The sequence below is a fragment of the Oryzias latipes genome, chromosome 18 (assembly GCF_053564925.1).
Source record: "Oryzias latipes strain Hd-rR chromosome 18, Olatipes_Hd-rR_3.1".
In the NCBI taxonomy this organism is placed as follows: Eukaryota; Metazoa; Chordata; class Actinopteri; order Beloniformes; family Adrianichthyidae; genus Oryzias; species Oryzias latipes.
Window position 1 is genome coordinate 27959534 of NC_136254.1, and position 21526 is coordinate 27981059.

Consider the following 21526-nt stretch of genomic DNA (forward strand, 5'->3'; position numbering starts at 1 on the left):
CCCGTGAGATGATGGACCCCAGGAACCTGTGTGAGTCTGTTGAGGGGACAGTGCTGTTGAGAATTGTGAGTGTGGGGGGAGAGGTGATGATTTAGTTTTAAGGGCTTTGGTCCGGTCTGCAGCCTGTACCACTCAGCAACCCACACTTGTAAACAAAAATCACAAAAAGACAAACAAAAATGTATAAACCACAGCAATGTCCCACAAAATACATCACACTTCATGAAACAAAAAGAAACGAGATTGACCAGAGTTGTAACAACACACTTCAGTTATGGTTAAAAAGAAAAGTAGCACAATCACTATGTACAGAGCACTTATAAACTTTATGCACAGAAGAGAAGTTGCCAGAGACTGCCAGCAGAGGGCAGCATAAAGTGCTCTAGAATTTCCTGCTAGATGGTTGGATTAGTCATAGACTTCAGGAAACAAGTGGACACTTACCAGCAGATGGTATGGCACCCCAAATAATCACTGACAGGAATTTACAAACTGGAGTTGAAGCAACACACATTTTGTTTTCATCAATCTACCGCCAGACTCTGGCACCTTTTATTACAAATGCAACATTTAATTTGATCTAAAAGAAAAACCTTTGGACCATAAAACATTTTTTTTTCTGTAGCTTCAGATTTTTCTCACTCATGAGTAGTTTGACATGAAGGATGCAACATTTATCACCCATGTCTAGCATTTGTATGATTGTGGAGGCTCTTTATGCTCTGACTCTATAGTCATTCTGCAAACAACCATCCTGCTTAGTATTGGCATTATGTGGCTTGCTCTTTTTGTGAATGGTGTTGATGACTGTCTTCTGGACATCTGTCCATCTAGGAGTCACCCCAATGATTAAGTAGCTTATGACACAGACTGGGAGATCATTCAAGGCTTTGGAGACCTTTCCAGGTGTTTTGAATTGATTAGCTGTAAGAGTTTTCAACATGTTTTTTCACAAAATTCTTATTTCTGTGACACAGATCTTTTTTTTTTTCCTGTAAGCCATGATTATCAAAGTTATAGGAAATAATTTTAATCAGTTGGTTCCAGTGATGGGTAATACCAAACTTTTAAGATTTGATATGATACTGATTATTTTTTGCATTAAACATTTGATACTGATCAATGGCATTTTTTAGTGGTGATTACTTTTTCTTAAGCATATTATTAGTTATCCTAAAGAAATGCCACCAGAGACAGACCAGATAATAACTTTATTGTGCAAGGTTCAAAATTCAAAACATCAAAAAAATTCAGATAAATGTAAGTAAATATAAGTGTAGTGGAAAACAACAAAAAAAGTGCACACTGCCTTTATAGTTTCACACATTCACACACCAGTTGAGCCGCACTGGAGGCAGGGAGGGTGAAGTGTCTAGCCCAAGGTCACAACAACAGTTGAATGGGGGGAGTGGGACCGAACTGCCGACCCTTTGATCATTGGACGACCCGCTCAACCTCCTGAGCCACTGCCGCAAAATGTTGACAGCAAGTGTCTTGTTATCACCACTAGAGAGCAGACGAAACCTACACTACAGAGATCTCATGTTTAGAAAGGACAAATTTGAATTATCAAAGCAAGTACATTTGATAATTTGGGTTATCCTGTTGGCTTCATCAAACCGGAGCCTCCAGCGACATTGGGGCGGTTTGCGGCCGAGTGTGAAGCGGCTGGGATGAGGGTCAGCACCGCTAAATCTGAGGCCATGGTCCTTGACCGGAGTAAGGTAGTTTGCCATCTCTCGGTGGGTGGAGTGTCCTTGCCCCAGGTGGAGGAGTTTAAATACCTTGGGGTCTTGTTCACGAGTGAGGGAAGATCGGAGCGTGAGATTGACAGGCGGATCGGAGCGGCGTCCGTAGTTATGCGGTCGCTCTATCGGTCCGTCGTGGTGAAGAGAGAGCTGAGCCGAAAAGCAAAGCTCTCAATTTACCGGTCGATCTTCGTTCCAATACTCACCTATGGTCATGAGCTATGGGTCATGACCGAAAGAACGAGGTCCCGAATACAAGCGGCTGAAATGAGCTTCCTCCGTAGGGTGGCGGGGCGCTCCCTTAGAGATAGGGTGAGAAGCTCAGTCACCCGCGGAGAGCTCGGAGTAGAACCGCTTCTCCTCCACATCGAAAGTAGCCAGCTGAGGTGGCTCAGGCATCTAGTCCGGATGCCCCCTGGACGCCTCCCTGGAGAGGTGTTCCGGGCATGTCCCACTGGGCGGAGGCCCCGGGGAAGACCCAGGACACGCTGGAGAGACTACGTCTCTCGGCTGGCCTGGGAACGCCTCGGGGTCCCCCCAGAGGAGCTGGAGGAAGTGACTGGGGTGAGGGAAGTCTGGGCATCTCTGCTCAGTCTGCTGCCCCCGCGACCCGGTCCCGGATAAGCGGAGGAAGATGGATGGATGGTTATCCTGCTCGGGCTGCGTGGGTCCCGTTGTGGGGGGTGCTCCTGGTACAGCGGTGTGAAGGTTCACAATTAGTCAATGGACAAAAAGAGGTGTTTTCTTGCAAGATCTTTTAATATATTTTTTTTTGTAGTTTTTTCTTTGTAAAGGAAGATAAAAAATGTACAAAAACAGTATAGTTTCAAAACTAAAGTAATTTGGGCCCAACTGAAAACATAACTAAAAAAAAACAAACCACGTGGGACTAAACTGAACAGGCCTGACCAGACTAAGCCATTACACTGACACACTGGGGAAGCTTTATAGACAGGGACAAACCATACTAGACACATGAGGGAGGGGAAACTAACTAATTAAACATTCAAACTAATTAATCTGATTACAAAACAGAGAAACAGAAGCCAAACAAAATTCATATGATACAAAAGTTTTCTTCAAACAGAAAGTGGACTAAATCATTTCATTTAAATAAGCAAAAATAAAGTCCATGAGGAGAGTTGGCAACCCCTGCAGTTCCCCAGAGGAATTTCCCAATCTCCTCTGCTCATTACTGTGGATGGCTCACCTGAGATGGAAACTCAGAAAACAAACAAAAGTGAATAAACTACTTTTTCTCACTTAAAACAAATTAATCAAATGTGTGCACCCATTGTTATTTTATTTTAAGTAAACAAAGTAAAAATGAATGTTTTGAATTTAAAGAAAAATAAAGAAATACTAACGCCTATGTGGTGCTTTGAGGTTGAACCACCACACACTTCCCCTCCTCCGGACTTTCCCGATGGCAGCGGGAAAGATAGTCAGCAACGATGTTTTCTTTGCCAGGGATGTGGATGACTTCAAAGTTGAAAGGCTGGATCGCCAGGTACCAACGGGTGATTCTGCTGTTCGTGTCCTTCATGCTTTCCAGCCATTTCAGTGCTTTATGGTCTGTCTCTATGGTGAAGGACCTTCCCAAAAGGTAATACTTGAAAGAATCCAAGGCCCATTTCACCGCCAGACACTCCTTCTCAATGGTAAAATAACGGGTTTCTCTGGGGTGCAGTTTGCGACTGATGAAAGCAACAGGATGGCGATGTTTAATAGGTCCTTGGAGCAGTACAGCACCAAGCCCTCTGTCTGAAGCATCAGTTTGCAGTATGAAATGTTGTTGAAAGTCAGGACACTTCAGAACAGGATGTCCACTTAAGGCTTATTGAATGTCTCTAAAAGCCAGTTCTGATTCCTCTGTCCACTGCAGCAGGATGGGGCCCTTTTTACTTGTCATGTCAGTCAGTGAAGCTGCTCTAGTTGAAAAATTGGGAATGAATTTGTGATACCAGCCGGACATGCCAAGGAAAGATCTTAACTGTTTCTTAGTTTGAGGTAAAGGACAGGACTGCCTGGCCTGCACTTTCTCCACTTGTGGCTTTACCTCTCCATTCCCAATGACGTAGCCAAGGTACTGGATCTCTTTCCTCACCAGGTCACACTTTGCCGGATTAATAGTCAAACCTGCAGTGTGGAGACACTCCAAAACAATCTTCAGGTGTTCCAGATGTTCTTCCCAGCTGTTCCTGTACACCAAAATGTCGTCAAGGTATGCAGATGTAAACTGTGACAGACCACACAATACCTTGTCCATTAATCTTTGAAATGTGGCCGGAGCTCCGTGTAATCCAAATGGCATGACAGTGAAATGATATAGGCCCCATGGTGTTCTGAAGGCAGTCAGCTCCCTGGACCTGGTTGTTAATGGGACCTGCCAATATCCTTTGGAGAGATCAATTGTTGACAGATATTTTGCCTTACCAAGGCGGTCAATGAGTTCATCAATCCGTGGTGTACGGTATGAATCAAACTTAGAAACAGAGTTGAGATAACGAAAGTCTATACAAAACCTTATGGTTCCATCCTTTTTTGGGACAAGAACAATTCGATTGAACCACTCACTCTGAGAAGCTTCAATAATGCCTAGGGACAGCATCAGATCAATTTCCTTTTGCAGGGGACCAAGTAACCGTTCTGGAATCCTGTAACTTAGGCGTTTGACCACAGCATTCTCTTTCAAAGAGATGTCATGAGTGGTGACATTGGTGCATCCTGGTTTCTCACTGAACACGACTGGTGAACACAGAGCTCTAACCTGGAGTTGCTGTTGTTCAGATAAGTGGCTTAGTTGGAGAGCAGTTGCGGATGGAGTGGGCAGATATTGTTCCTCCACTTCCTCATCAGCTATGCTCCTTATGAAGGTCACTGTGTGTTTTTCTTCTGCTCCAGGGATCCACTCCTTCAGCAGATTGACATGCAGAACACGACTGCTGTGGCTATGACCTGGAACAGAGATTTTGTAAGTGGTGGGACCCAATTTTTGAATAACTTCAAAGGGCCCTTGCCACTTAGCCAGTAGCTTGCTCTCCACTGTTGGCAGCATCACCAACACTTTCTGACCTGGGCAAAAACTTCTGGTGCGAGCAGCTTTGTCATACCAGGTTTTCTGGTTTGTTTGAGAGATCACCATTTGCTCCTGAGTAAGGGCAGACATCTTCTCCAACTTTTCTCTCATCTTAATGACATAAGACACAATATTAATTGGTTCTCTACCTTCTCCATCCTCCCAGGTTTCCCTCAACAGCGCTAAAGGTCCCCTCACTTCATGTCCAAACAGCAACTCAAATGGGAAAAACCCAGTGGAGGCTTGTGGAACTTCCCTATAAGTGAAAAGCAGACAGGGAAGCCACTGGTCCCAGTCAGAACCTGTGTCATTGATGAACTTGCGTAACATTTGCTTCAACGTTTGATTAAATCTTTCTGTTAACCCATCTGTTTGAGGATGGTAAGGTGTAGTCCTTAGGCCTTTGATGCCAAGTAACTGATACACATCTTTCAGCAGTTTAGACATGAAATTTTTCCCCTGGTCAGTCAGGATTTCCTTTGGAAAACCAACCCTTGAAAAAAACTGAACCAGGCAAAAAGCAACCGTCTTGGCTTTTACTGACTTCAGAGCAAAAACTTCAGGGTACTTTGTTGCGTAGTCTGTAATGACGAGCATAAACCGGTTACCACACTTGCTTCTCTCCACTGGGCCCACAATGTCCATTCCAAGGCGTTCAAAGGGGGTGCTGATGAGTGGCAAAGGCACCAGAGGAGCTTTAGGTGGGTATCTGCTGGAAGTCTTCTGGCACTGCGGGCAACTTTTAAAGAAGTTAGAGACATCTTTCTGTAGACCAGGCCAGTGAAACCACCTCTGGATTTGAGCCAAGGTTTTGCTCTTCCCAAGGTGGCCAGCCCAAGGAATTGAATGGCCCAGAGATAAAATGGTGTCTCTGACGTCACGAGGAACCATTAGTTGTTTCACTGCTCCGTGCTGTTGATAGAGGATGCCATTTTCAATGCAGAGGTCAGTCGTGGCACTTCTGCAGTTCAGCTTTTTAAAACACTCTGCTAAGGTCTCATCCTGGTGCTGCAACTCACCAATATTACCAGCGATTTGGTAACCAAGCAAAGTGTCAGGTTCTGGCAATGCTTCAGTTGAATCGACATTATTATGCAGAAACTTCTCTCGCCTTCGCTATTTGCATGATTTATGCTCTTTTAACAACCCAACTCCTATGTCTGCATCATAGAAGGGCATTGAGTTCAAAATTTTAATGGTCTCATCTTTTTGTTTCGCTTGGGCCCGAGTGACAGCAACATTACATCCTGGAGTGACATGCAATAAGTCCAGTAGTACAGGTAGATCATGTCCCAACACCACTGGGTAAGGCAAACTGTCTGCAATACCAACATTCAGCAGATAGATCTGTCCCTTCACTTTAAGGTAAACATTAGCAGTTTGATATTGCTTCTCATCACCATGCCGCAGCAGATGGAGAGGGCCTTGGTGGAAGAGATGGCGTGAGGTGAGACATACCTTCTCTGAACTAATGTTTGGGCACTTCCGGTGTCATTTATTTCCACAGTGGTCTCCTTCAAAGGACTCGTCACATGGATTGGTTCAGGTGCTGCTCTGGGCACAAAACACATCTGCGTAAACTTTGCAATAGCTTGGGGGCACTTGGGCTTTGTGTGGCCCTCCTGTCCACACAAATAGCAAATGGGCTTTCTAATAAAAGATTTAGAATGGTGTGCAGAGGTTACTTTTTCCGTCAATGGGGGCTTACTCACACTCAAAACAGCTGCTGAGTCTTGTTGGGCAGCAGCCTGCCCACTCCTCTTGTGGATACTGTAAGCCCACGATTGCTTCTTCCATCGCGCAGCCACGAATGCATCAGCCAAAGAAGCAGCTTCAGATGCAGTTTTTGGATCCCTTTCCTTAATCCACACTTGAAGTTCTGGTGACAACATTCGAAGATACTGCTCCAGTATAATCATGTCACTAATTTCTTCACCAGTTTTACCTTTGGGTCGAATCCATTTCCCATGGAGGTCTTTCAGCCTGGTGTACAGCTCCTTTGGTGTTTCATCTGGCTTCACGTGGAGGGAGCGAAATCTCTGACGATAGGTTTCACAGTTTATGTCATATTTCTGGACAATAGCACACTTAACTTCGTCAAAATTCATTGAATCATCAACATCCATATGAGCACATGCGCTTCTGGCCTTGCCGGTCAGTAATGGGATGAGATGGAATGCCCACTCTGACTTTGACCATCTGCAAGCTGTTGCTATTCTCTCAAAAGTTATCAGGAAGTGCTCAATGTCATCATCTTCATTTAAAGGATGTAACTTTGGTTGTTGCTTAAAATTTGAATGAAGAGTAAACACATCACCTGAGCCAAGGTCCCTTTGCGGGGATGAAGCCTCTGAGTGAGAGCCACCAGAAGCATTAGTTGTTTGACATACTGGTGATGTAGTGGATTCTTGGTCTGCAGTGTGTGATTGGACCTCAGGTTGAAGAAGGCTGAACTGGTGTTGAAGAGCCTTAAACCTCTGATCTTGTCTGGCAACTTCTTTATCCCACATGGTTTGTTGTGCCCTTTGCTGTCCAATGAGGGTTTGCAGAATGCTTGCAAGGTCAGATAAGCTGGGCTCCTTACCTTCTTCAGCTGCAGTGCCACCTACAGCTCCACTCTCCTCAGCGTCAGAGTCCTTTTGTGCATCTTTGTCTGATGACAGGTTTGAAGCTTTGGCTCTGGCTCCTCGCATGATTTAAACTAATGTCCAATTGACTATCCCACTTCTGACACCAATTGTGAAGGTTCACAATTAGTCAATGGACAAAAAGAGGTGTTTTCTTGCAAGATCTTTTAATATATTTTTTTTTGTAGTTTTTTCTTTGTAAAGGAAGATAAAAAATGTACAAAAACAGTATAGTTTCAAAACTAAAGTAATTTGGGCCCAACTGAAAACATAACTAAAAAAAAACAAACCACGTGGGACTAAACTGAACAGGCCTGACCAGACTAAGCCATTACACTGACACACTGGGGAAGCTTTATAGACAGGGACAAACCATACTAGACACATGAGGGAGGGGAAACTAACTAATTAAACATTCAAACTAATTAATCTGATTACAAAACAGAGAAACAGAAGCCAAACAAAATTCATATGATACAAAAGTTTTCTTCAAACAGAAAGTGGACTAAATCATTTCATTTAAATAAGCAAAAATAAAGTCCATGAGGAGAGTTGGCAACCCCTGCAGTTCCCCAGAGGAATTTCCCAATCTCCTCTGCTCATTACTGTGGATGGCTCACCTGAGATGGAAACTCAGAAAACAAACAAAAGTGAATAAACTACTTTTTCTCACTTAAAACAAATTAATCAAATGTGTGCACCCATTGTTAATTTATTTTAAGTAAACAAAGTAAAAATGAATGTTTTGAATTTAAAGAAAAATAAAGAAATACTAACGCCTATGTGGTGCTTTGAGGTTGAACCACCACAAGCGGTCTCCCATACTCTCCTGGTCTGGCTGGTTGGGCTATAAGGATCTGGTTCCCCTTACGATCACATGGTTCACTTTGGCAGCGTGCATGTATCTACATCATCCCGTGCACGTGCAAACTGCCACACTGCTCCCTGTCTGCTTCATCCCTCCTCCTAACCCACGGTGGACAGATGTCTTCCGTTCATCTTAGTGTCACGTTTGGATGTAATATTTGTCTTTCTGCAGATCTTGTTTCACAGTTTAAAATAATAACCTATTCAAAGTAGCAACTCTGTGCTTGTATCCCTACTTTCTCCTTCCCCCTTTTTTGTATTTTTCTTCTACACCCACACACAACACACATTCCCCCTCTCTCTCCCCTTTAATAAAAATAATATGTATATATCCGTAAACAAAAAATATAACAAATAAATAAAAAATGATAAAAAAACAAATAAGGGGTTCGTACAAATGTACAATCTGGTTATCCGAACATTCACAACCTCTTTTTGTAACAATAAACCTGTCTAACACAAAAGGCCTTCAGCTCTCATCTGTTTGCTCAGTTGTTGGACAGAACAAGTAAAATAAATAAATAAATAAAAGTATGTGAAATTCCGGCAGTCATAAACTGCTATTGGGCAGTCTCCTGTATTTTGGGTCCTACACAAGTAGAATCTGACCTCATCAGACACACATCAAGACACTGAACTACTGACAGAGTTTGTGACGAACCCAGGAGTGGAGCCTCGCCAGTCACAGACCGCAACGATGACCAGTACATGAGGACTCAGATATCCCCCACGGCACACCCCCAACCTTCTGTTCATGGATCATAATGCTCCACTGCATCATGCCAGAGGTGTCACAACTGAAGTTCAGGACGTTGGAATGCCTCATACAGTATGGTATGGCCAGCATTTTCCAGTGACCTGAACCTCATAGAAAACATCTGGGACCAGGTGAACCAAAGACAACTGAAGACTGGATGATGGTATCCTACCCCCACGTAAACTGGCAGAACAGCATGTAGCACTTGTGGATGAATGGAACGAATTGCCTCACAACAACATCATGAGTCTGGACCATGAGACGTCATTGTCAGGCTGTCATTGCGACAAATGGTGGAAATACTTGCAATTGACATGATCAGTTTTTATTTTATTTATATAATGTTATCCCTAACTTATTGTGAGTAATGAGGAACATACTGGTGAGGTGAGCATAGGAATTAGAGCCAGATACAGAGAGCAATTATCGAGTGAAGAGCAGCTTAGCTCTGACAACAACAGCATCATTTCTGTCAGAATGACATGATCAGTGTGTTCAATAGGAACACATTTGTTTGACAGCAAAAAGAAAAAGAAAACTGCTTTGGGCAAGCATCAACATGTGAACATTATCTGCACCCATCAATCATATTCAGGCACCTGGGTGTGGATGGTGATTTAACCTTTGTGATTCCATTTCATTTTCCTTTTGCTTTAAGGGTTTAGGCACCATGCCAAACAGGAAAAAAAACCCTGTATGAAAAGGGTGCACTGACTTGGAAAACTTCTGTAATTTTTTAACTGGTGCTACCTTGTTCAAAATGTGAGCGACTGGGAGGGGTAACAAGAACAATAAGTTAGTTAAAATACATTAAAATATTAAGCTCCTGAAAGAAGTTAACAAATCAAAACCAATTCAGGCAACTCCAGCTAACAATAGAATAATGAAAACATTTCCTGTAGATTTTCATCAGGTTTGCACACACTGTACATGCTATTTATTTAAAATTATTCTATGGTTAAATATAAAGTGTGGATTTTAAACTGATTTCTTAAAAGTATTCATTATTTTTAGTCTCTGAAAAGAATCTGATGCAATTATTATTATTTTTTTTGTACTTTTCTTTTAGTGAGTTTTTGTGGTTGTTAATTGAAAAGTATCTTCCATGAACTGCTATCCTATTGTGGGGAGAGATTAGATGCTTGAGTGGAGCGATGTTGTCTGCGTCTACCGTGGCGGACACGTCAGAGGGTAAAAAACCAGACCAAGAGCGGTTTAAACGTCCTTTATGGAAAAGCTAAAAATGACGTTGCCATGATGGAAATCGCCTATTTCCTACTCATGACGTGTCTGGTGGAATAAACCCATTTGTCAGAGATTTAACGTCCATGACTGTGTTCTGAAACAACCAAAAACATGATTCTACTACTCATGGATGGGTGAGATGACCAGAGGTTTAAAAAAGCTTTTTCCTGTTCATCTCTGTAATAAACGGTAAGGCGCATGGTGATAAAACCTCCAACCTATTCTCTTTCAGTGTGTTTAAGTTCCCAAAGAGCTCTGCTGATGCCTCACAATAACATGCAGGAAAAAACAATCTATTCTCTTTAGAAATGCATTCATAGTTCACTCTCTGTAGCTGGATTTATTGGTATAGGTATTATTGGTATAGGTAATTTTATTGGTATTATCAATAAAAAAAAGTCAGATTAATCACACTAGGGTTTTGATTGGAGACCTGTTCCGATGGAAATCTTGTTGTTGTTTTTAACGTGTTCTCAATGCATTTTTCTCATAATGGAGGACATACAAACATACTTAATCTTAAGATTTTTAAATTGTTTTTCATCCAAATCATTGTTAATCAAAAGCAGTCGAAAGGCCATTAGAAAAAGCAAGTGTGATAGAGTTACTGGGGCAAGCTCCCTGCTCTGCTCCATTCTGATGTACATCTTGGTTTTTGCTGTGAGAGCTAGCTCGATTAGAAATATGTTTTTTGAGAGAATGTTGACGTGTTCAATACTTATTTTCCCCGCTGTAGCTACTCTTCGTGCAATTCTAAACCCACTTTATTCCTGTTGATTCCACCTACCCAGCTCCTAAAGGGCAAAGTGCACCAGACTATTGAAGGGCAACACAGTGACAAACAAATAAGCGCACTTAAGATAGCTACGATTTATTTTCTTGAGAATCTGCGCAGCAGCAATGCATCTCTGTTTTCCCACACTAGGAATTACACTGTAAAAAATCCCGAGTTGACTCAACTTAAAATAATTTGTAACCTGGCTGCCTTAAGATTTTGATTAAAGCTAGCAAATTATTTCAAGTAACTTCAACCTATCAATTTGTTTCCCAAACTTAAAAGATCAAGTTTATATCACTTGCTTTGTTTAATGAAATGTTTTTTACGTTAAATAAACAAATATTTTTATTACATCAACAAAATATAGTTATAACTACATATTTCACAGCTCATTGCCACATCAACAGTCTTTTCAGAGCTTTGTATACGTAACTCTGATCCATCATTTCACTGAACTAAATTCTTTTACTGTGAAGTACAGCAGAACTGTCACTCGCTTCACCTTCAGCATTTTGACTGAAGCTCTGCGCAGCACGTCTGCACGGCCTCACTTGTTCTTCTGAACCTGCCATGAAGCACCAAAATCTGCTTTTTTTACATGTTAGCTGGACACAACTTTCACAGAATACCAATTCCTAGTTAACACTAAGTTGTGTATGTATCACTGAGTGCAGTAACAACAACAACAACCATAAAGCTGAGAGTATAAATCTACCACAAGGTTTTCCTGAGATCTTATCGTCCTTTTGGGGTGGAACTGCTAAAAGAGGCTCGGTGTGGTGGGCTGTCGACCAGTGGTCAGGGGTTTTAGTGGAAAACAAAAGTAAGACGCTGAGCTACATGTTTGCTCATGAATGCTGTTCACTTCAAATATTCCTTCATGGGTCGCCACATTGAATCATCTTTCACTGATCAGCTTTTCACATTTGGTTTGGCAGATTGGAGATTTTTACGCCAGATGTCCTTCTTGACGCAAACCTATATTTTATCTGAACTGGGGACCGGTATTCAAGCAATCTACTCACCTGTAGAAAAGATCTGCAATGTATTTTGAACTGAACACCATGAGCGTAATGCAGAGTACGAATTTTAGGGCTGTCAACGATTAGTTGACGATTTTGAATGATGACTGATGAAGTCACAAAAATAAATTTAAAAAAAACAGCGTATATTAACCACAAGATTAAAGATGTAGCACAGACTTATGGACAGTCTGAAAATGTAACTGAAAATTAGGATAGTAGTAGTAGTAGTAGTAGTCTTTTTTATTTTGGACTAGTGAAACAAATGTAAAATAACAGAATAAGACAAGAACGAGACAAAACTTACAAAAACAAGAAAAAGACGAGTAAATTATACAAAACAAAACAAAATGATATAAACACCAGTCCAAAAGGGAGTGAGAAGAAGAAAAATCTTATAAACTCTCACCCCCCTTTACCCTAAGCCCTTACTTTCCCACCATCAGAGTCCAGTGCCCTACCCAAGTGTATATGTACATATATACATGTAATTTTCATTTCCAAACAACATACAAATGAATAACAAAACGTATTGTCAAAGTATGCAGATTTATAAATGCTGACATTCTGTATTTTTTTGTATTTGCACATATTTGTCCATGATCATCTTCCTGTATCTATATTTAAATTCTTTTATGTTTGGACATTGTTTCAAGCATTTACTGGTTCTGTTCCACAACTTCACTCCACAAATTGAAACACAGAATCTCTTTTTATTTGTACGTGCTTTATGTATGACAAATTTATCTTTTTCCCTAAAATTGTATTTTTCCTCTCTTGTGATAAATAACCTTTGGATATTTGTGGGTAATAAGTTGTTTTTGGCCTTGAATATTATTTGAGCGGTACAATACTCTACTAGATCGTAAAATTTGAGTAATTTTGATTCTATGAATAATTTATTTGTGTGCTCAAGGTAACTGACTTTGTGTATGATTCGTATTGCTCTCTTCTGAAGTATTGAAAGTGAATGTAACGTTGTTTTATAGTTGTTCCCCCAAACCTCTACACAATAAGAAAAATATGGTAAAACTAATGTACAGTATAACATGTGGAGGGATTTGTGGTCCAGAACCAGTTTAGCTTTATTTAAGACAGAAATACTTCTGGATAGTTTAGCTTGTATGTAGCTAATATGTGCTTTCCAAGTAAGTTTGTCATCAATTATGACCCCAAGAAATTTATTTTCATAAATTCTTTCAAGTTTCACCCCATTTATGTGCATGTCAATGTCAATATTTTTACCCTTATGGTGACCAAATAACATCATTTTTGTTTTACTTAAATTTAGTGAAAGCTTATTTACATCAAACCACAGCTTCAGTTTTTCCATCTCCTTCTTAACAATTTCAATGAGTTGCTGCAAATCATCCCCATCACAAAACACATTAGTATCATCAGCAAATAGAACTAGCCGTAATTTGTTAGAAACCTGAAATAAATCATTTATATATAAAATAAACAATATTGGTCCCAGAACCGACCCCTGAGGGACACCACAAACAATGTCCAAACATTGGGAACAAGCACCATCAACCTTTACAAACTGCTTTCTATTGCTCAAATAGCTTCTGATCCAGTCTAGCACTAACCCCCTAATGCCATACCGATCCAATTTATGAATTAATATACAGTGGTTAATTGTGTCGAAAGCTTTTTTTAAGTCAATAAATACCCCGATTACATGTTTTTTATTATCAATAGCATTTGTTATATTTTCTATTACATTCATCAGGGCCAGTGATGTTGATCGATTTGACCTGAACCCATACTGTCCTTCGTCCAGTATCTTGTGCTTTTCGATGAAAGAGTTTAATCGGGTTATGAACATTTTTTCCAAAATCTTTGATAACTGCGGTAACATAGAAACTGGCCTATAGTTTGTGAAGTGATGCTTGTTCCCGGTTTTGTACAATGGTATAACTTTTGCAATTTTCATTTGATTAGGAAATGAACCTGTTTGGAATGATAAATTGAAGATATATTCTAACGGTTTCAGAATTCCACTGATTACTGTTTTCACCAAGGCCATATCAATGCCATTAACATCAGTAGAGAGTTTACCCTTCATTCCTCTCACGGTCTTTAATATTTCATTTTCAGTTACTGGGTTAAGAAACATGCTACTGGGATTTCTGTCAAGTAACATTTGCACATCCTTTCCAAATGTTCCTGGATCCGGGATTTGCTTTTCTAACTCAGGTCCCACGTTTACAAAGAAATCATTAAATCTTTTAGCAATCTCTTCCCTTTGATCTATTTCTTCACTCTTACTAATAAAATACTTTGGATAGGAGTCTTCCTTGTTACCCTTTCTTAGAATAGTATTAAGTATGCCCCATGTTTTTTTGATATTACTTTTGTTTTCCTCTAAAAGTTTTCCATAATATTCCTTCTTGCATGTTCTTATGATCTGCGTTAGCTTATTTTTGTATTTTTTATATTTAATTTCGGCCTCTTTTGTTCTCTTTTTTAAGTAGTTTTTATAAAGAGTATTCTTTTTCTTACATGCATTCTGTAGTCCTTTTGTAATCCAAGGACAATGGAAATACTTAATTTTTTCCTTGAATTTTTTAACTGGACAATGTTTATCATACATCGAACCAAATATCCGCAAAAAATAATCATAAGCCTCATCAACAGTTTCTTTTTGATAAATCACATCCCAATTATGCTCAAGTAGCTCAGTTTTAAATGCATTGATGGAGGTTTCTGTTTTAATTCGTCTGTATCCCATTGAGAAATGCAACTTGTGGTTGACATAACTATTGTCATATACTGTGAAAACTGGAAGATGGTCACTGATTTCATTAATTAGCAACCCATTAACTGTTTTATTTTCAGTGTCATTGGAGAATATGTTATCAATTAATGTTGCACAACTTGCAGTTATCCTACTTGGTTTTGTAATTCTTGGAAATAAGCAAATGCTGTACATGGTGTTAATAAATTCTTCAACTGCTTTAATCTTATGAGGATTTAATAGGTCAATGTTAAAATCCCCACATACAAAAATTACTTTATTTTTATCCACAAACATTTTCTCCATCCAGCCTGTAAACATTTCCATATTTGAGCCTGGTGTTCTGTAAATACAACTAACAACTATATTTTTTTGATTTTCTTGAGAGATTTCGATTGTTAAACATTCAAGCATATTGTCAACAACAGCTGTCATGCTATTCACTACTCTGAAATGCAGAGTTTTATCCACATATAGAGCAACTCCTCCACCACCTTTGTTTAGTCTGTTACAGTATCTGAGTTCATAACCCTCCAAAATAAAGTTTTCAACTCCCTTCTCTGCATTGAACCACGTTTCTGAGATTGCTATCACACTAAAGCGTTGTGAAAAATTGCACAAGTATTCCTTAATGTTATCAAAATTTGCATACATGCTCCTGCTATTGAAATGAACAAGTGAAAACTTATCTTTACATTTAATGTTGACGTTATAATGCTCTTCAGTGTAATAACTGCAATTATCTGTGATGGCAGAGAAGAAATGGTTGATTGGGTCAATGTCATATTCCATGTCCTGTAAATTGTGATCAATGTAATCCAATGATTCCATCCTTAATTGGTCAGAATAAGAATTTATGTTTTGTGTTCCTGGTGTTGACGGTTGAGGTTGTATTGACATTTGATCTGAGGAAAAGTGTAGTGTAAGTGTATTACCTCAATTTCCAGAAGGCTCATAAATATCAGAAGATATTTAGTATTTGTCCAGATCCTTGATGTCCCTAATCAACACCACCTTAGCTTCCTCGGGGCTCCCGTTGAGCTTGATGAACACTTTACAGTTAGTTGTCCAGGTGCTTTGTATTTTTCCTCTTTTCTTTAGGTAACGTGCTTGTTTTGCTATATCAGCATTGTGTTTTGTAAGATGCTCGTTTATATAAACATCTGTTCCTCTCAGCTTTCTGCCCTGTTTCAGCAGAGCAGCCTTTTGCTTTCTATTGACAAACCTCATAACAATGGCTGGTTTATCCTTCACATTTTTCCTAGGCAAAGTATGGCAAGCCTCGATGCCGTCACAGTCCAGCTGGATTCCTTTTTCCCTTAGAAAACCCAAAACTTGTTGCTCCACAGAGCTGATGTCTTGTTCATCTGGCTCTCCGTCTCTGTTGGTGGTCACAGCTCTGGCGTATGATCTGGGTTTGACGCTCAGGCCTGTGATTACCACATCATTCATCCGTGTATACTGTTCAAGCTCCATCACCCTTCTTTCCAGAAAGGCAATCTTCTGGTCCTGCTCTTGCTTCTGGACCCGCCAAACCTTCACCTCCTCAATGAAGTCCAGAATGCCTTTTTGTTGTGACCTGACAGCAGAAATCTCTTCCGCAAGGAAATCTCTCAAAACTTTCATCTCCTCAGTGAAGTCCAGAATGCTCTTTTGTTGCATCTTGATAGCAGAAATTTCCTCTGCAAGGAAATCAAGCGATTTCTTGAGGTCACAGCCTTCTTCAGCTGCCTGGGGTTTTCTGGGACCCATTTGCGTCTGCCTGTGGCTGTCGCCACGCCGGACTAAGGTGGTCGCCGCGCCGGGCTGAGGTGGTCGCCGCGCCGGGCTGAGGTGAACGCCGCTCCGGGCTCAGGTGAACGCCGCGCCGGGTTGTGGTGAACGCCGCTCCGGCCTGTGGTGGATGCCGCGCCGGGCTGAGGTGAACGCCGCTCAGGGCTGAGGTGATCGCCGCGCCGGGCTGTGGTGGATGCCGCGCCGGGCTGAGGTGAACGCCGCTCAGGGCTGAGGTGATCGCCGCGCCGGGCTGAGGTGAACGCCGCTCCGGGCTCAGGTGAACGCCGCGCCGGGTTGTGGTGATCGCCGCTCCGGCCTGTGGTGGATGCCGCGCCGGGCTGAGGTGAACGCCGCTCCGGGCTCAGGTGATCGCCCCTCCGGGCTGAGGTGAACGCCGCTCCGGCCTGTGGTGGATGCCGCTCCGGGCTGAGGTGAACGCCGCTCCGGGCTGAGGTGAACGCCGCGCCGGGCTGAGGTGGTCGCCGCGCCGGGCTGAGGTGAACGCCGCTCCGGGCTCAGGTGAACGCCGCGCCGGGTTGTGGTGAACGCCGCTCCGGCCTGTGGTGGATGCCGCGCCGGGCTGAGGTGAACGCCGCTCAGGGCTGAGGTGATCGCCGCGCCGGGCTGAGGTGAACGCCGCTCCGGGCTCAGGTGAACGCCGCGCCGGGTTGTGGTGATCGCCGCTCCGGCCTGTGGTGGATGCCGCGCCGGGCTGAGGTGAACGCCGCTCCGGGCTCAGGTGATCGCCCCTCCGGGCTGAGGTGAACGCCGCTCCGGCCTGTGGTGGATGCCGCTCCGGGCTGAGGTGAACGCCGCTCCGGGCTGAGGTGAACGCCGCGCCGGGCTGAGGTGGTCGCCGCGCCGGGCTGAGGTGAACGCCGCTCCGGGCTCAGGTGAACGCCGCGCCGGGTTGTGGTGAACGCCGCTCCGGCCTGTGGTGGATGCCGCGCCGGGCTGAGGTGAACGCCGCTCAGGGCTGAGGTGATCGCCGCGCCGGGCTGAGGTGAACGCCACACCGGCCTGTGGTGGATGCCGCTCCGGGCTCAGGTGAACGCCCCTCCGGGCTGAGGTGAACGCCGCTCCGGCCTGTGGTGGATGCCGCTCCGGGCTCAGGTGAACGCCCCTCCGGGCTGAGGTGAACGCCGCTCCGGCCTGTGGTGGATGCCGCTCCGGGCTCAGGTGAACGCCCCTCCGGGCTGAGGTGAACGCCGCTCCGGCCTGTGGTGGATGCCGCGCCGGGCTGAGGTGATCGCCGCGCCGGGCTGAGGTGAACGCCGCTCCGGCCTGTGGTGGATGCCGCTCCGGGCTCAGGTGAACGCCCCTCCGGGCTGAGGTGAACGCCGCTCCGGCCTGTGGTGGATGCCGCTCCGGGCTCAGGTGAACGCCGCTCCGGCCTGTGGTGGATGCCGCTCCGGGCTCAGGTGAACGCCCCTCCGGGCTGAGGTGAACGCCGCTCCGGCCTGTGGTGGATGCCGCGCCGGGCTGAGGTGAACGCCGCTCCGGCCTGTGGTGGATGCCGCTCCGGGCTCAGGTGAACGCCCCTCCGGGCTGAGGTGAACGCCGCTCCGGCCTGTGGTGGATGCCGCTCCGGGCTCAGGTGAACGCCCCTCCGGGCTGAGGTGAACGCCGCTCCGGCCTGTGGTGGATGCCGCGCCGGGCTGAGGTGATCGCCGCGCCGGGCGAGGCGCAACAGGAGGAGCCGCCAGTTCTTCTTGCAGATGATTGCAGTCTGCACATGCGCAGTGGAGTGTGGGTAGGAAAATTTCACGGGTAGGATAGATTTGTAGAGCCCCGGCACAGGGAGACCCAGACTTGGGCCCCCCTGTGGCTACATAGTTATGCAATAGTGTGAAGGGTCTTGCCGAAGGACCCACACTGGATTAAGCCCATCATACCTCCTTGGAAACGAATTCTGGTTTCCCATGCAGCAATCACATGCAGTCAACTGAGCCATCCAGCCGCATTTTGGTAACCTTTAAAATCTATACAAGTTTCGCAAAATGAAATGTCACACAGAATAATTATTTTCTTATACCACAAATTATTTGTAATATTGAAGTAAACTTTTACATATTTCTTAAAGTTCAGATCACATAGAAAAAGCACTTATGTAATAATAATAATAATACTAATAATAATAATAGATTTTATTTAAAGCGCCTTTCATGAAACTCAAGGACACTGTACAGTGTAATAACAATATCTTTCATTTTTTGTGAATTGTATATATGCAATGTACACCAAATGCAGTTGTTGGGGTTACAAGCAGTTGACAGTATAATGTGGCAGCAGCACATGGAGCCATCACTGTAAACTTGCAATATTGTAAACACTCTGATAACATTTAATTACAAACAAGAAGACACAGAGGTGCTAAGAATGATTGTAGCAATCTGAATTAATCTTAAATCTGTTAACCCGTTGAGCATGTGCACAGAATATTAAGTTCTAAAAGCTGAAATATTTTATTTCCTGTTTGTTAGTAAAATTAGACAATCTTATTCATTTTTAATCATTAGTTAGAAGTAATGGGCAACTGCCCCTAAACCACATCCCAGATGAATAAATCAAAGGTTACTTATGAAGAGCAACTAATGAATCTAATGCCTTATTTATTATTTCCATTTTTGGAATTGGAATCTTTTAAAGAGGGAGTTTTCCACGGTAAAGTGTTCCAGTACTACTGCATTCCTGGACTGCTGGAAGAGGAGGAGTTTTTCTGATATATTGGAGGAGAAAAGACAAAGCATACAAGGACTAGCAAGCAGGAACGCAAATTCAAAAGAACTTGATGAAGATCATGATATCTAGTGAGATGTATTACTGGCAAATGGCTTATTGTCATGCGGTATGCACTGTTGCAAGAAAGGAACATTAATGACTTATGGTTTTCTTTTACAGGTTTAACTCATGGATTTTAAAGTGATCATCCTCATTTTTGCAGGTCAGTACCTTTAATAAGAATATCCAGGATTTTTTTTTGATTAACATTTTATTTAGTACATGCATTTGTATATACTTTATTAATAAACTGATTAAATATCCTGTTAGCCTTCATTTAAGTCCCACTCGATATATATATATATATATATATATATATATATATTAGTTTTAATTTTAAAATAGTTCCCAGTGGAATTTCATTTATGATTATGCAGTTTTGAGCCAAAACTCTAAAAATTGGAGCGCAAACGGGATACTTTGTCCCAACCATGACAACTGCTTTGTCAGAAACCCGAGCTTTCTCAAATCGTGGGTTTTCATCAGATCAATCATGGTTTGAAATATTCACAAACGCAGTTATAATCTTAAATTATTTTGTACATGTCCTCCGTTATGAGAAAAATGGTATAAGAACATGTTAAAAACACCAAAAACACGATTTTCATTGGAGTAGGTATTTAAAACCTTAGTCACATGCACCCGTACGGGATGTTGAGCCGTATGGGTGCTGCTGTGTTTTGGGGCCCTGAAGAGGTTGTGGAGAGGAACAGCAACACCTTAAGGGAAGTGCAGGTGTGCGTTGCATTGTATCTAGGGGATTGGATGACCAGCTCAAGAGATGTAAGGAAAATGGAACGTACCATTGTAATGCATTTGGTAACTGTATTGTGATGCTTCCACTAATGACATATGAGTGATGCCATTGTTCGATGTCCTTACACCACATTCTAGTCATCAGTAAGGGGCGACTTCTGGCCCCATGACCAAGCCCAAATACTGCGCATGCAGGCTGTGCAGGTGAAACATAGACATAGAATAAATTAAGCTTTTGTCTAATTTTATCATCTAATTATTGTCTAATCTAATCTTCTAACCTATTTCACCTTTACTAACCCTTGTGTATTATATAAGTGTTACTCACAGAATGCCCATTGAAAAATGTGCATAAACATTTTCCATCTATGGGATCATCAAATGGTCTACCACCTTGCTGTTTCATGCAGGCCACCTTTGTGCCCTGTACCGGTTTGCCCCTTTTTTACCTGCAGATGGCCTTTATTCACCTTTAAGGACATTTGGATTTAGGATGTTTGGTGTACAGCATTGTACCCTCTACAAATAATGACAAATCACATGCTGTTGTCTTTTCCAGCTCTATCTTATTATTTTTAAAGGACATTTTTCACAAATTTTACTACAATATCTTGACCTGAGAAAATTGTAACTGGTAGATTGAGTAGAGGTGTGTCTGTCTTTTTAGGTATTTTTTATAGATATTTAGTTTCTACTAAATTTGATTTCAAAAGTGATGCTAATTATGTTTTTTAAGTTAATCATTAAAGTTCTGAAAGCCACATTTTAAAGTGTTGATTTGTGACTATGCGGAAAAACCAGAAAATCCAACCCATCCCATTTTTGACATTCAAGAAACTTCATCAGACACGCTTGATTAAAGATGTGATGGCAGGACCTGAGACATTGAGCTAATGTCAAGACTGTGTACCTCAGCTTCCTCTGGCATTTTCAGTCCGTAGTGTAATGTAACCCAGCAGGAATAAATTGGAAAAAAATGAAAAATATTTTTCTATTTGCTTTTTTCAGGAGCACTTCTCAGTGTTTCGTTTGCACAGACTCGTCAGTTCTACTTTGTGAACACTCCTTTAAACTGGAGAGATGCTCAGAGTGTCTGCAGACAGAACTACACTGACCTGGCCACCATAGAGAATACAGCTGATGTTGATGCAGCTATTGTTGCATTATCAAGTTATACAGGTGAGTATTTCAAGTTGGACAGAATATCCAAGTTGGATTATTTTTAACCACTGTGTGGTTCAGTGTGTACAAACACTCCCAAAAGCCCCCGTGGAGCAGTGTATCTCAGCTTGAGCTTAAAGCAATACACCAATAGGTATAGCTGGTATGACAGCTAACAGGGAATGT

General features: G+C 42.4%; 1 protein-coding gene across 2 annotated transcripts in view; it reads left to right on the plus strand.

Annotated features, from left to right (window-relative positions):
• Positions 1–21526, plus strand: part of LOC101163113 (C-type mannose receptor 2-like) — a 68800-nt gene that overhangs the window by 10959 nt on the left and 36315 nt on the right. The window contains exons 1-3 of one of the 2 annotated variants that reach the window (XM_078936243.1): positions 19397–19452; positions 19544–19586; positions 21188–21358. The exons of the other annotated variant lie outside the window; for it this stretch is intronic. Of the exons in view, the coding sequence (XP_078792369.1) occupies positions 19553–19586; positions 21188–21358 (205 nt within the window). The 5' untranslated portion in view covers positions 19397–19452; positions 19544–19552. Of the gene's footprint in view, positions 1–19396; positions 19453–19543; positions 19587–21187; positions 21359–21526 lie in introns of those variants that run through there. 2 annotated transcript variants of the gene reach the window in all.